At 42.8% G+C, this 15,063-nt stretch overlaps 1 protein-coding gene across 2 annotated transcripts in view; it reads right to left on the minus strand.

Annotated features, from left to right (window-relative positions):
* Positions 1-15,063, minus strand: part of LOC107391320 (calcitonin gene-related peptide type 1 receptor) — a 36,747-nt gene that overhangs the window by 15,563 nt on the left and 6,121 nt on the right. For both annotated transcript variants that reach the window (XM_054746174.2, XM_015968579.3), the window contains exons 2-3: positions 4,776-4,833; positions 4,525-4,687 (exon numbers count right to left, since the gene is read on the minus strand). In XM_054746174.2, the coding sequence (XP_054602149.1) occupies positions 4,525-4,687; positions 4,776-4,829 (217 nt within the window). In that variant the 5' untranslated portion in view covers positions 4,830-4,833. The remainder of the gene's footprint in view (positions 1-4,524; positions 4,688-4,775; positions 4,834-15,063) is intronic.

The raw sequence follows: 15,063 nt of genomic DNA on the forward strand, positions 1-15,063 counted from the left end.
AGTCTTTAAACTGATCGTTTCCAGTCCTTCTGTGAAGCCAATTTTGGGTTTTCAAACCTGTCCATCCATACCGTCCGGTGACTCTCTCCGAGATGACATCCATTTTATGCACCAATACCGGTATTGCAGCTAGAACATTGTCCAGCTTACGGTTCACCTCGAGTAACGTCCCAGTCTGTGAAGTCTCCACACGGACGGCGCTTTCCGTGGGTGCGGATCACCCTCCAATCGCTACCGTCTTCCCAAATTTCCAGAAAACCAGAAATCTTCCCACTCCAATCAGGAGAAATCCAGTGATCATCAGGCCGAATATCCACACGTCTTCGATATCCTCAATGGACAGCTGGCAGAGGCATATGATCTTCCACTCCTTCCAGGAATCCAGCATATATCCCACCGGGTGTGTCCCCTGTGGACATGTGGGAGCCCCTGCTCAGTTCTCATTGTTGAAAAAATCTTATCGATTGCATTGAATGACCAGTTTATCAAATCCATGGTTAGTTGTTCAGAAGAAATGCAGAGAAGTGCTCTGTGAGCAGACAGGACAAAGAGCCTTGGGAGAAAAAGATAAGGGAGCGAAAGAGAGAAGTGTCTGTACTCCTCGAGTGCCTTGAAGAGATTAAGATAAGATTGTTTGTTTTATTTTTGATCTCTCAGGGTAGATGTGAGTGGTGCGTGTGATTCATTTGTCTGAACAGGAAGGGGTGAAACAGTTCTGCTCTAACTGCATGGGATTGTGGACTGGGCTGTTTGTGAATGCTCTGGGGGAGGGTTAGGGCCCAGGGTTGCATCATGTTTCTAACGCCTCATTTACACTGAGTGCAGAATGCATACAGACCAGTCTCCGGACAGCTTCCACATGGACTGTCCTTTACGACTGTGGGTTGTGTGCAGAGCGTTTCAGGAAATTTGCTCCTGCGAGGGCACTACATTATTTGAAATTGGACATAATACATTTAAAGATTGTCGTCATCGTCTTCCTCCGCTTATCCGGGTCCGGGACGCGGGGGCAGCATCCCAACTAGGGAGCTCCAGACCGTCCTCTCCCCGGCCACCTCCACCAGCTCCTCCGGCAGGGCCCCAAGGCGTTCCCGGACCAGATTGGAGATGTAGCCTCTCCAACGTGTCCTGGGTCGACCCGGGGCCTCCTGCCGGCAGGACATGCCCGAAACACCTCCCCAGGGAGGCGTCCAGGAGGCATCCTGACCAGATGCCTAAACCGCCTCAACTGACTCCTTTCGATCCGGAGGAGCAGCGGTTCTACTCCGAGTCCCTCCCGAATGTCCGAGCTCCTCACCCTAACTCTAAGGCTGAGCCCGGCCACCCTACGGAGGAAACTCATTTCGGCCGCTTGTATCCACGATCTCGTTCTTTCGGTCATTACCCAAAGCTCATGACCATAGGTGAGGATTGGGACGTAGATCAGCCGGTAAATCGAGAGCCTGGCTTTGTGGCTCAGCTCCCTCTTCACCACGACAGATTGGTTCAGCGTCCGCATCACTGCAGACGCTGAACCAATCTGCCTGTCGATCTCCCGATCCCTCCTACCCTCACTCGTGAACAAGACCCCGAGATACATTTAAAGACATACTCGTAAAAATAAGGTGAACTGTCATACGCAAAGAATTGATATTGCTGTTATTAATAATAGCTAAAAAGCGAGAACAACAATGCAACACTGGTTTTAGTTTGAAATACCGGATGCAGTGGCGTTTTTATGTTTGTTGATGCATGAGTGGCACCTACAGTCATCCTCACAAAATCCTTCTCTTTTTCATTCTAGTGAATTTGTGAGCTCCACATTGGGCCATGACCAATTATGTTTCTTCTTCTTTGTCTTCTTCTTTATTGAGCTGTGTTGTGGTGGTTAGCATCCCACTTCTTGGTGCACCACCAAATGGAGTGGAGTGGCACTGGGATCAGGATTCTTCAAGGGTGGCATGTGCTACCCCAGGGCACTCCATGGACATGCCCCTAAGCGGGTGCACCTGAAATGTCTGGGTCATTTAATTTCTTTAACTGATCAGGAGGTGTGAAGGTCCAGCTTGACCTTTATGGAGCCGGAGCATGTAGAAACAGCCGCGGCAGCCGACCACCAGTCTTGAGATACTTCCGGGTCACAACAGTTTGTTGGCATCTAGCGAGGCCCAAAACGGGGTCGTGATGGTTCAGCTTTTATTCTGAAAGGAACCGTTGCGGCAGTTGGAACAGCAACAGGTTTTATCCAGCTTGTCGTTGGTTCTTTCGGCTGAAGTGGAAAGTTACGGATTGGCCACTCCGACAACTTCTCTAGAACGCTTTGAACTGGCGTTAAAGATGACGTGGGCATAGTTTTATACTTCGGATGTTTTGGTTTATGGTCGAATGGAAAGTTGACAGATTTACCAAACACCACCAAAACCACGCCTCCGTCAGATCTGGCAGATTCTGATTGGATCAGTAAAGCAATGTGTGATGTGGCTTAACCTTTCGTGTAATCAGTCTCTAGTGGAAACATTTAACCCTTTGGTGCATAATGGTCACTACAGTGGACAGGTACTCAAAATTGTTATTTCCTTATTTTTGCTATTAAGCACAGCTGTTGAAGACTTTATTGCATTTAAACCCCTCCTTTTGGACTTCAGTAAGTCAAACCAACATATTTCATGTTCAGAATGCACGCTGTCCACTGAGATGGACATGTAATAAATTATTTGTAAATTAACAAAATGTTACAAAAAATATTTGTTGAAGTTTGTTTCATTCACACCTAAAAATGAATGAAAAAAATTGTTTAAAAAATCTTGGTTGAAGATTTCATAATTCATGCATCAGACGGTTAAAGTCATATTACTTATTATATTCTATAGGATTATAATAAAGTAATTAAGATTTTGATTTCACAGATTGGTCACATCTTATTATTGACTAACACTTTGTTTGATTAGCTTTATTAAAATAGAGTTCTTTGATTTAATAAAAGGAGAGAGTCTTTTTCTTCATTCTTCCCTTGGGCTGAATGCATGAGACCTTGAGGCCAAATCTCATGCAGACTAATTCTGTGTCAGAGGAAAGGGGGAAAAATGACTTTTGGTGGAAAACAGTCATTTCATTCCTTTACACCTGTTGATTAGCTTGTAATGAGAAAACTTTAGAACAAACTCTGCAAACTCAAACTTTATCAGTTTATTCATCTGAAATGTTTTGGCCCTCGAATCTTTCTCAATATCAGTGTTTCAGCTTTGCCAAAACTGGCAGGCAACTTTTAAAATCCGACAGGATTAATAAAATAAATGATCTTCTAAACAATGGTGTGTCATATTTAAATAAACTGCATCTCGCCACAGCCTGCTCTAACAAAGCTTGTCAACAATGGGCGGAAACCTGCCGGTAGCAGGTCGCGCAGCGGCATGCTGGGAAACGCTGCACAAAATAACTTTTCAAAGGCAATGAATGGGAGTAATAGGAGACAAAGGGCAAGTTTCCTTTCTTTCAAACTGACTTCCTTCTTCTCAGTCCCTTGCATGGATGCAAGCACTACGATGTTTGTAGGAGAGACTAGCGATGCAGCTAAATAAGCACATTTTATTGAGGGAACATTTCCAACAGCAAGTTCAAACTGCAACGAGAAACAATCACTAATCAGTTGAATTTAAAAATGATCCAATTTGTTTAAAAACATGCTAAAGAAATCAAATAACGTCAGCTTCATTTAAACATTGTGCACTAATGTCACAATGATTTACCGCATTCTTCGTTTATGTCCAATTTATGAAATTATCCTCCTAGAAGCTCAATTTTAACGAATGCTTGTTTTTGCACATGGATTAAACTCTTGTGCTGTGTTCATTTGAGTTTTGTCATTGGTCAGAGAAATATATATATTACATTACTTAGAAAAATATATTCTGAGAGAAAAAAATAGATGTGCGATAGTTACATTTGCACATGATTGCAGGCTGTTGCATTACTAATAGTTCTTATTAATATCAGACCCTAAAAACTTGTACGGTGTTGAGTTTGATATTTATTCTTAGCACTTTTTTCAACAATTAGTACTTTCATATATATATATATATATATATGTATGTATATGTATATGTATATGTGTATATATATATATATATATATATATGTATATGTATATGTATATATATATATATATATGTATATGTATATGTATATATATATATATGTATGTATATATATATATATATATATGTATGTATATATATATATGTATGTATATATATATATATATATATATATACATATATATATACATATACATATATATATATATATATATATATATATATGTATATATGTATATACATATACATATGAGAGTAATGGTATAACGGCCAGCTCGAGGCGTGCATTCCCGAACACATGGTGTTGCTTCCATCCATAGTCACAGAAGTAGTGCGAGGGGCTTAAAGTGGCAGTATGTTTTTCCCCCTCTAGATGGTGCCTTCTGAGAAAAAAACTTCAGATTTCCGCTTTTAGGAATACAAGATGGGGAGTTTTCTGTGAGGCAGTCACCTTCATCCGTTCGAGGCGGATCATTGATCATCCTCAGGTAGCACTCAAACTGGGACGCCAAGATCTGGCGCCTTGCATCTCCAAGTAAAACCGACAGGTCACTGAAATTCTCCTGCATCTCCTCGGGCTTTTCAGCTGCAGCCGATGGTTCCACATCCTGAGACTGGGAAACCAGGAACATGCAGTCAAGGACAGAGGCTATGAAGTCCTGTAATGCGTTTGTTTTCATTATTGCGTTAATTTGCATTTACCTTCGTTCCCAGTGAACAGGCAATCGCCACTAACAGTGTGAGGCTCCTCCACATGTCTCTGAAAGTAGAAAAAGGGCAAAGCTGCAGTTAATTATTTAAAAACAAGTCCAAAATACGTGCGGATGCACAAAATGCATCAAGGGGGACTAAAATTGCCTTTTGGCTAAAATTGGGTACATTTACACTGTAGAATGTTTTTAATGCACACTGTCCCTCTACATCAAATAAAAGTTATTCATTCATTCATCATTAGACAGATTACATGTCAAATGTTTTATTTCCGATCAAATACATCTGTTTTTACGACTACACTGGGCTATGTTTGTTTACGTTTTGTGGATTTTCTCATCTGTGTGGACAGGAAGTTAATTCTCCAGGAGTCATTCGTCCCCGCCGTCCACTCAGGGTCACAGAAACAGATGTGTGTGTTTATTATTATTATTATTTTGGGGTAAAAGGGCAGTAAAATTCCTCAGAGGTTTCATTTTAATGAGATATCCCATGACACAGCAGGGACTCCAAAAAATGTACATGCAACATTAATGTAAACAGGATGTGTTGGGCTTTACTTTACTTACATAATTACTCTTTAAAACATTTTTGTTTGGCAGCTATAGAATATTTATTTCAGGCTCTAGTTCACCAAAGGACTGCAGGCTTTTTGCAGGTGGAAATTAGGATTTTGTGCTTCAGTCACAAGAGAATTTTGCACCAGAAACTCAGGTGCCAATCAAGCGGCATCTCTCTGTTTGATTTGTTGAAAGTAAAAGCATCCGATTGTCTAAGACTAGCAAGAAATATTTACCAAAGCCACAAAATCACCGGAGAGTTGCAACACCACGCGTGAATTCAGAAATCCACATGATAACAAGCAAGGAGAAAGACGGCTGCTTCAAAAAGGTCTGTGGCTTATTTTTTGTTCTGCTGAATGACGTACGTTTATCTGTACGTGACTTTTATTTTGAAAGTTTACGAACGTTTTACACTGCTTTCATGTTTGACTTCCTGTCCTGCCCGATCTAAACCGTGGAGTTTGACGTGTTTTGAAAGTGTAGTAAAACATTGATTTGAAACGTACTGATATGCTTCTGGGATGCGTCCACAACGTTTCACTTTGCTGCCGGTGGAAAGGAACTCGTCCACCATAACGACAGCTAACTGCCATGTGGTACGTTTTCGTGACCGTTTTGCAACGCTTTCACGTCCTGTGGAAAGAAGGGATCACTGTTGTGACCTGTCATAAAACCAAAGTCATAACCAGAGGCACTGCATGCCGACAGGCAAGGCAGGCAAGTGTTTGGGGCCCCCAGAGGGCCAACAAACTTTGAAGTCAAAACAGTATTGAGAGAGCTTTTCATTGGAGCTCTGTTGACCGTTTCCTGCCTGACGGGTCTTCCTACTACTTCCTCAACACACTGCCCCCACCCACCCCCGATGAAGGAATTTGACACGGAGAATAAAGGTTGGTTTATGCTTGACGCGTCCGCGAGGTTCGCACGGCTCCGCGCGGCAAAATTGCGTCATTTTAACAACCACGCCCCTCCACCGCGCCTCCGCACGGCCCAAACTTTCCGCACCGCGCACCTAGGAAATTTTCTAACCACGCAGATGGACGGACGTGGAAAAACATGGCGGACTGGCAAGAACCAGTATGGCAGAGGTTCGTAAATACAGACATTTGTATGATTCAGCTCTCAAAGATCACCGTGATCAACATGTTGTTAATAATTCTTGGAGAGAAATAGCTCGCACTGTCGGAAAAGACGAGGACGCTGTTAAAAAAATGCTGGAATGCCATGTTGTAAACAACAGTAATGTTTACTTCTACTATGGTGTAGTGTTGGATGCATGCTGTAGAGCTCCATGCTGCCCCCTACAGTTTGGGAGAATTTTGGCTCACCGCAGAGACAAGCCGCATGAACCATAAACGCTGCAAGTTGTGAAGTGGGTTCCATCCGCGAGCCGCATCACCAAGCGGAAAGTAAATGCGTCAAGCATTAACCAAGCTTTAGCAGACGGTGGGTGCTAATGATGCACAAACAATGAAACAAAGAAAAGCAAACAGGTGCTGTGCATTCTGGGTAAATCTGGGCCTGTGCGAGCTCTTCAGCACACAGAACGTAGTTATAACCTGTAACGACTATTTCCTCTGGCGTAGCCTGTATGGAAACCAATAAACAAGAGAAAGTGATGCAACTGAAAGAGGATGAACCATGCATGGAAACACTACAACGATCTACTTTCCCCTGGACTCATGCTGGTTTCTCCAATCAGCATAACTGTACCACACAATGACACATAACATTATAACTCACGGTTCCATCCTTCAAGAATTAAACAATGAATGTTTTTCTGTCTGTTTTGTACGCAATTCCCTCCAATAAGTGTTAGAACATCAACACCTCTGAGAAGAATACATCACATATTGTGACTTTTTGGCAACCCTGGGTCTGTTACCATCACACATAAGATCCAGAAGTTGGTGTCCCTTCCTCTACTCTTGTCTTTTTGTTCTGACTTTCTTGTAAATGAAAGTATTACAGAGTAAGAACAACACAATAACAGAACAGCATGATAAAAATAAAACTGCAGCTGTAGTCGAACATGTGGGGCGACGGTGGCACAGGAGTTAAGCGCTTGATCAGTTTGTCGCTGTTGTTGTGTCCTTGGGCAAGACACTTAACGGAGGGACCGGTGGCGCCTGTGCTCGGCAGCCTCGCCTCGGTCAGTGCGCCCCAGGGCAGCTGTGGCTACATTGTAGCTCATCCCCACCAGTGTGTGAATGTGTGTGTGAATGGGTGAATGACTGATTGTGTTGTAAAGCGCCTTGGGGGGTTCAAAGACTCTTGAAGGCGCTATATCAAATACACGCCATTTACCATTTGTCACCAAATAAAGCCCAACATGGTTTTAATCAGAAATGTGGCTTTTGAAAAATAATAAAAACACACTGATGGTTAGGGTTAGTTTTCAGCCTTTCTTAAAAGGCTCCACAGGCTGAAGCTTGTAAATAATCCAGTTATTATAAAGGGTTCCCTTTGGCTGGGGGCTGGTGTCTTGAGTGTGACGCCCTCTGACTGGGCCCCCTTCGTCCCTGGGCTTGGGTTTGGGCTGGCCTATTGGTGCCCATCAGCTGCTGGGGCATGTGTGACCTCGGACTCTGGTGCTGTTGGCAGCTCATCCCTCATCACAAACACAACAATTAAAAACAAAACACTCTTCCACTTTCAAACACAGCGATTCACACACACACACACACACACAGTTTAGAACTGCACACAAACATACACACACACACACACACACACACACACACACACACACATGAACATATCCTATAAAATAGGGCTGCTCGATTATGGCAAAAACAATAATCACGATTATTGTGACTGAAATTAAGATCTTGATTATTTAAGATGATTTTTCAATTAATGTTGATTTTATTTGTTTTTATTCAGTCATAAAACTGCTCAGGGCACAATCAGGACAAAAATAGATAAGAAACAAGATGATCACTAAAATAACTCCTGATTCCCAGTATAAAAAGACCAATATAGGGCTATAGACCTTGGTTTAACTCATTTAAGTCTAACCAGTACAGACCCAAATACCAATATCTTGCAAATACTGACAGCAAGAATTATGCAGTGGCATTTATAACAAATACATGCAAATAAATTGATGTTCACAAAATGTTGCATAACATTTATTTAGTCGTGTCAAGGTGCTGTAGGAGAGTGCACTAGCACCGTGTCCTCAGAGAGATTAGTTATTATTTATCAGCGTGAGGAACTTATTTCTACCTTATTTATAAACTATTTATTTACAGGTCCATCAGTTAATGTAATAAATGTCCCACCCACAGCTGCAACCCCCACCCCCAACCTGGTCTCACAGCAATCACGGGCAAGCTGCACGTGTGTTTAGCACGCCGCACGCACACATTTAGCTGTTTTTAGCGGCTCAGGAGCCCGCAGGTACGGTGTGTGTGTCACTCACTCTGGTTAATCCAACAGGGAGCCGGCTCTGAGAGCCGTTTCTTAAGCGACCGACACATCACTACATCATTCCCTTTCCTAATGTTGTGAAGAACGGTCCGGAACGCAGGCGGAGTGTTTAGCTAACCTGCAGGAAATGTCGACGACAGTTATCCAGAAAGTAGCTAAGGGTTACCAGATATGTTTCTGAGGTGTTCGCTAGGTACTTTTAAGATTTAAAAAGTCAAGAAGGGGGTCTGAAAAGCTGTTGGAAATAGCGTCAAAGTCACTGGCAACACTGTGGGAGGAGCGCTTCATTTGCTACTCAGGGCAGCGCAAGTGGGAGGAGCAAATAATCGGCTTGTTTTGTTTTTAAAATCGTTCAAAACTCAGATCGTAATTGGGATTAAAATTTGATTAATTGAGCAGCCCTACTGTAAAATATAGACACACACACAGACACTGATGCACCTTTAAAGCGACTCATTCTGGCAGGTACTGAAACTGTCAAGAATAAAACTGCTGAAATGTATTTATTTGAGAGGGATTTAGAGCAAAGAACTTCATAAACATGTTTGATATCGACCACAGAACTATTAAACTACACTATGTACATAAAATTGTCATAATATGGTAAGTTTGGTCTTCATAACCTTCTTCTTTCTTGCACAGTTTCTTAAAATTACTACTTGGAAATCAAAGAAAAAATGTGTATAATTGAAAATTAGATATTTTCTAGTATGACTTAATGGCCTTGAAACCTACTTTCTTCCATAGACTGAGCTCGAATAGAAACAGCAGAGCATGACGTCTGGGTCATTGTTGGTGTCTGTGCTGAGCATTCCTCCAAAGTGCAATATTTTCCTTTAAAGGAGTCCTGACCGCTCTCTCTGCGGTGATGTTTAGACGGTCTGGGGACAGTCATTGTCAAACTAGAACTTGTGTCTGGTCACATTTGTGGAAACAAAAAGGAGTCTCGGGTCCACCATAGGGGCAGACGTCCTGGGGCTAAAAACATGAGTTATCTGATCAAAAACAACAAGATGGCTCTCATTTGTCACATTAGAAAACATCTGGCAAAATCAATAAATGATGAGAAGAAATGAACACAATTCAAGTGTAAATGTAAGATTAAAAAAGTTTAAATACAATTTCCAGACGGATATTTCTTTCACAACACTATTTTTTTGTTGTTCTCAATTTTTACTCAAAGATCTAAAACCCAAAATAACTCTTAAACATTGTTCACACATCTCTAAATCTTAGTGAACCGAGACAAATCATCCCACGTCACAAGCGCGCAGTAGCACCCCCAAGGGGTGGCCAGGGGTGCACATGGCCAACCTTAGAAAATTGCTGCCCCCCTGGAAAGACCAGTGTTAATAAAATCATATTAATGTTCACTCAAACCATGAGTTAATCTTACTTATTCAAGACATAAATGTAAAAAACAACAAAAAATTATGCAATTACTGAGTAAAGCAAATTGAGTTGCCTTTGTGTAGCACATGTGCTAAATAAATAAAGCTGTCTGGTCTAAAGAAATCATCTGTAAAAAAAATCTATATGTATATGTTTCTGCTGCTCACCATTTAAACAAAGTTAGTATCTCTATAGTTTTTTTGTGAAGACAGCAACGGGTGAATTAAACTAAAAACAAAACATAATTAATTTTAAAATAAGATTTAAAATAACTTAAATGCAGTTTTCTAAAATGTTTGTTTCTAAATGTTTTCAATACATATTGTTTTTTTAAAAAGGATTAATAAAGGATAAATGCAATGCATCGCCACACGCTAAGCTCTCTCAGAGTTACCACACGGACCGGGTTGGTGTGCCACCCCATAATTTTCTTTGGCCCCGTCTGGCCGCCCTTATCAACATTTTCTGGGGGCGTCATCGCAGGTGCGGCAAATCAAGCTGCTGGTAAATATGAATTTTGCACAGGTAAGTTCCAGGGTTAGATCGTCGTCGTCTTCCTCCACTTATCCGGGTCCGGGTCGCGGGGGCAGCATCCCAACTAGGGCGCTCCAGACCGTCCTCTCCCCGGCCTTCTCCACCAGCTCCTCCGGCAGGACTCCAAGGCGTTCCCGGACCAGATTGGAGATGTAACCTCTCCAACGTGTCCTGGGTCGACCCGGGGGCCTCCTGCCGGCAGGACATGCCCGAAACACCTCCCCAGGGAGGCGTCCAGGAGGCATCCTGACCAGATGCCCAAACCACCTCAACTGGCTCCTTTCGATCCGGAGGAGCAGCGGTTCTACTCCGAGTCCCTCCCGAATGTCCGAGCTCCTCACCCTATCTCTAAGGCTGAGCCCGGCCACCCTACGGAGGAAACTCATTTCGGCCGCTTGTATCCGCGATCTCGCTCTTTCGGTCATTACCCAAAGCTCATGACCATAGGTGAGGATTGGGACGTAGATCGACCGGTAAATCGAGAGCCTGGCTTTCTGGCTCAGCTCCCTCTTCACCACGACAGATCGGCTCAGCGTCCGCATCACTGCAGACGCCGAACCAATCCGCCTGTTGATCTCCCGATACCTCCTACCCTCACTCGTGAACAAGACTCCGAGATCCTTAAACTCCTCCACTTGAGGTAGGACCTCTCTCCCGACCCAGAGTTGACAAGCCACCCTTTTCCGGTCGAGAACCATGGTCTCAGATTTGGAGGTGCTGATCCTCATCCCAGCCGCTTCACATTCGGCCGCGAACCTACCCAGCAAGAGCTGAAGGTCAGAGCTGGATGAAGCTAGGAGGACCACATCATCCGCAAAAAGCAGAGAGGAGATTCTCCTGCCACCAAACTCGACACACTCCACACCACGGCTGCGTCTAGAAATTCTGTCCATAAAAGTGATGAACAGAACCGGTGACAAAGGGCAGCCCTGGCGGACTCCAACCCTCACTGGGAACAGGTCCGACTTACTACCGGCTATGCGGACCAAACTCATGCTCTCCTGGTAAAGGGACTGGATGGCCCTTAACAGAAAGCCACCCACCCCGTACTCCTGGAGCGTCCCCCACAGGGTTAGATCTTTTAAGGTAATGTTTTAGACTCTTATTGTGAAGGAAGAAAGCAAGAATGTGCAGAGCCAATATTTTCTTTAAAAAACAAACTGTAGAAGCTCAGAAGGAGTCGAGTAGGTCGAGTTTGCCCTTTGAACTCCTGAACTGAGTCCAGGAATCAAAGCCGCCCCAGCCTTAAGACACCTTTGTTCATCTTTGATGGACGAGGCAAAAATGAAAATGAAATTAATGGATCGTTCGTTTTCCGTAATTAATGTTCCAGGATTCCAAATAAGGATCGCTTCTACGTCAGCGGCGGGGCTACGCGTGGGTGGGAGAGGCAGAAGTGATTTAATCAGCAGAAAGATCTGACAGGACCTTGAATAAGGAGAGGGGGCAGCACAGCACGTCTCACAGCCTCAGTGCGTCCCGCTCTTTGGAAGTAACAGATGTAATCTGGATTCACGCTGCTCCTGTGGTGTTCCCTGTTTAGGATTACGGAGGCAGGATTCTGTAAACATCAGTCAGATTAGATCAGTAGCAGGAGGGGGGTCACCTGATCACGTGGGTCTCCGTGATGATGGGCGTCTACAATGAATTACAGGAGTAATGAACGGAGGGCTAAAGCGGCGACTGAGGTTGTTTTTGCCAGTTTAAACTGGTTTCTACTAGTCCAGTTAATACAGAGTCTAAGTCCCCGTCCGGTCGGCTCGTGGGTCCTCGGAACAAAGAAAATTCAATGGAAGGGAACGGATCTATAAAAGCTATTTTCTTACGCGCTTTGCCTTTTGCCCTGAGTCACACACACACACACACACACACACACACACACACACACACACAGGTGCGGCATTAAATTAGAATATCACAAGTTGATTTATTTCTGTAAATCTATTAAAAAGTGACACTTGTATATTAGATTTATTCATTAGACACAGGCTGATGTTTTCTAAATGCTCCTTTTAATTTTGATGATTAGAACTGACAACTAATGAAAATCCCAAACTCTGTGTATCAGAAAATTAGAATATCCATTAAGGCCGATGTAAAAAAGGGATTTTAGAAACGTTGGCAACTAAAAAGTATGAAAATGAAAGTATGAACAAGTACAGCACTCCGTGTTCATTTGGGGCTCCTTTGGCCTGGAATACTGCCGCCATGCGGCGTGGCATGGAGTCGATCCATTTATGGTTTATATAAATCATTTATAGTTTAGGTTTTTCCAGTGATCCACCTTTATCTTTAGATGCTAATGCTTATTTTTTGGTCAAATATATGTGCTTTTTCCACATGCATAGTTATTCCCACTGTGGGTCATCAGTTAGGGTGATGGTAATCCCAGAATTCAACTCATCATCCAGTTAAATGAGTGCAGGCGCTGTTATGACTCAAATCTGGGTTTCATTCCAACTCCAAAGGCTATTATTGACTCGGAGTTTTTGAATAAGTTCTCAGTTATTAAAATCACATGTTAAGTTTTTCTGCATTTGTGTTAAATTTTCAGGGGGAAAAAAAGGATTTTTGTTGTGATTAAATGTAAAAATGTGTTCAGTCCTCTCGGCTGCTGGACATGTTTCTGTTGCTGTCGACTACTAAAGCCTGACAGCATAATTAAGGTGTGTTGTTTTCCATCCATCCATCCGTTTGCTGAACCCGCTTGTCCACGCAGGGTCGCGGGGTGTGTTGCTTTAAAGATAACTAAATCAAATAATCTGAAGGCAACAATGACACCGTGCTGGTCTACAGATGGGAGTGTTAGACAGAGATAAGGTAAAAACACCACGGAAACGGAAAAAGCAACAAAACAACCACAGTCTGGAGCTGAGAGCCTCCAGAGAAAAAGTTTCAAGGTGTGTGTGCGTGTGTGTGTGTGTGTGTGTGTGTGTGTGTGTGTGTGTGTGTGTGTGTGTGTGTGTGTGTGTGTGTGTGTGTGTGTGTGCGTGCATGTGTGTGTTTTAGTTTATTCCTGCTTGCAAATGCTCACATGTGTCATATTTACTGCATTTTTATTTAGGGGAACATCATATAGGCTGGTACTGTTGCATTGCAGCAAGAAGGTTGCGGGTTCAAATCCCGGCTGCAACTGTGGCCTTTCCGCATGTTCTCACCATGCATAAAAGGGTTTTCTCTGGGTTCTCAGTTTTCCTCCCATAAACCAAAAACATGCATGTTGGATTAGTGTGTAAATTATTTTGGATTAAAGCGTCTGTAAAAACAGAAACAAAAACATCAGTGAAGAGAGAAGGTGAAGGCAGGATGAAGAAGGGGGAGGACGTGATTATCTTCACTTGCACTCACTTCCTGTGTTCCCTCAGCTCAGCACTTCTAAAGGACCCAACGGGTTAGGGTTAGGACAGGAGAACGCGCAGCTAATTAATTAAATAATTTGGTTCTGTACCTTTCTCTTCAGCACAGCCGACAAAGGTTTATGATGGGTCAGTCCTCCTGCATGCTCAGATCATTCCCTTCCCTTGCTTGGAAAATTGTTCCAAAATGAAAGTTGAACCCACATCTTTTTTATCTGTGAATTCAATACGGTTCGGCGAGTCTCAAATAAAAATTTGGGCATCTTACTGTAAAAAAATATACCGTTAATGTAAAAAAGAAACTCTAAATAAACTATGTTCACACCCAGAATCAAACCCAGGTCTTCTGCATGAGAGTCAGACATCTTACAAGGTGAGCTACACTCTAGTTACATTTACAGTATCTGTAACATTTATATCCTTGATGACAGCTGAAACAACGTTCAAAAAACGGTTCGGAGCGAAAATGGCTATTTTGTTGCTAATTTGCAGGAAATATCTAGAAGAAAGTTCTACAGAAAGTAGCTAAGGGTCCTCAGAAATGTAGCTAGCTTTGTCACTAGGCGTTAGGAACAGCGACAAAGTGGCACTACCTCTCTCTCTGCTGCTAAAGCTACGGATAGCAAATGCTACGGGCGATGCCTGAGCGTGAACGCGCATGAAGCAGCCTGCTCGACCCGAGCATCTCTCTTTTTCTGTGATTTTACAGAAAAACAGGCAATCACAGTAAAAATGCCAGGGCTCATTCTACAGGACCAGGGCATTGCAGGAGAATGTATGAAGAAGACATTTATTATTTCTATACATGTTTTGGCTGTCAAACTTCCATAATGTCCCTTTTAATAATGTAAGTTAATAAATTCCCTAACCACGGTTGCTCTGGTGACCTGGTAAACATTACCAGGTCTCATCTTGTCACGTTTTAATGTAAGAAAACATTGATTCACTGAAATGTTGCAATATATTGTCTTATGATACTGAATCAATATTTTAAAGAAG

The sequence above is a fragment of the Nothobranchius furzeri genome, chromosome 15 (assembly GCF_043380555.1).
Source record: "Nothobranchius furzeri strain GRZ-AD chromosome 15, NfurGRZ-RIMD1, whole genome shotgun sequence".
Lineage (NCBI taxonomy): Eukaryota > Metazoa > Chordata > Actinopteri > Cyprinodontiformes > Nothobranchiidae > Nothobranchius > Nothobranchius furzeri.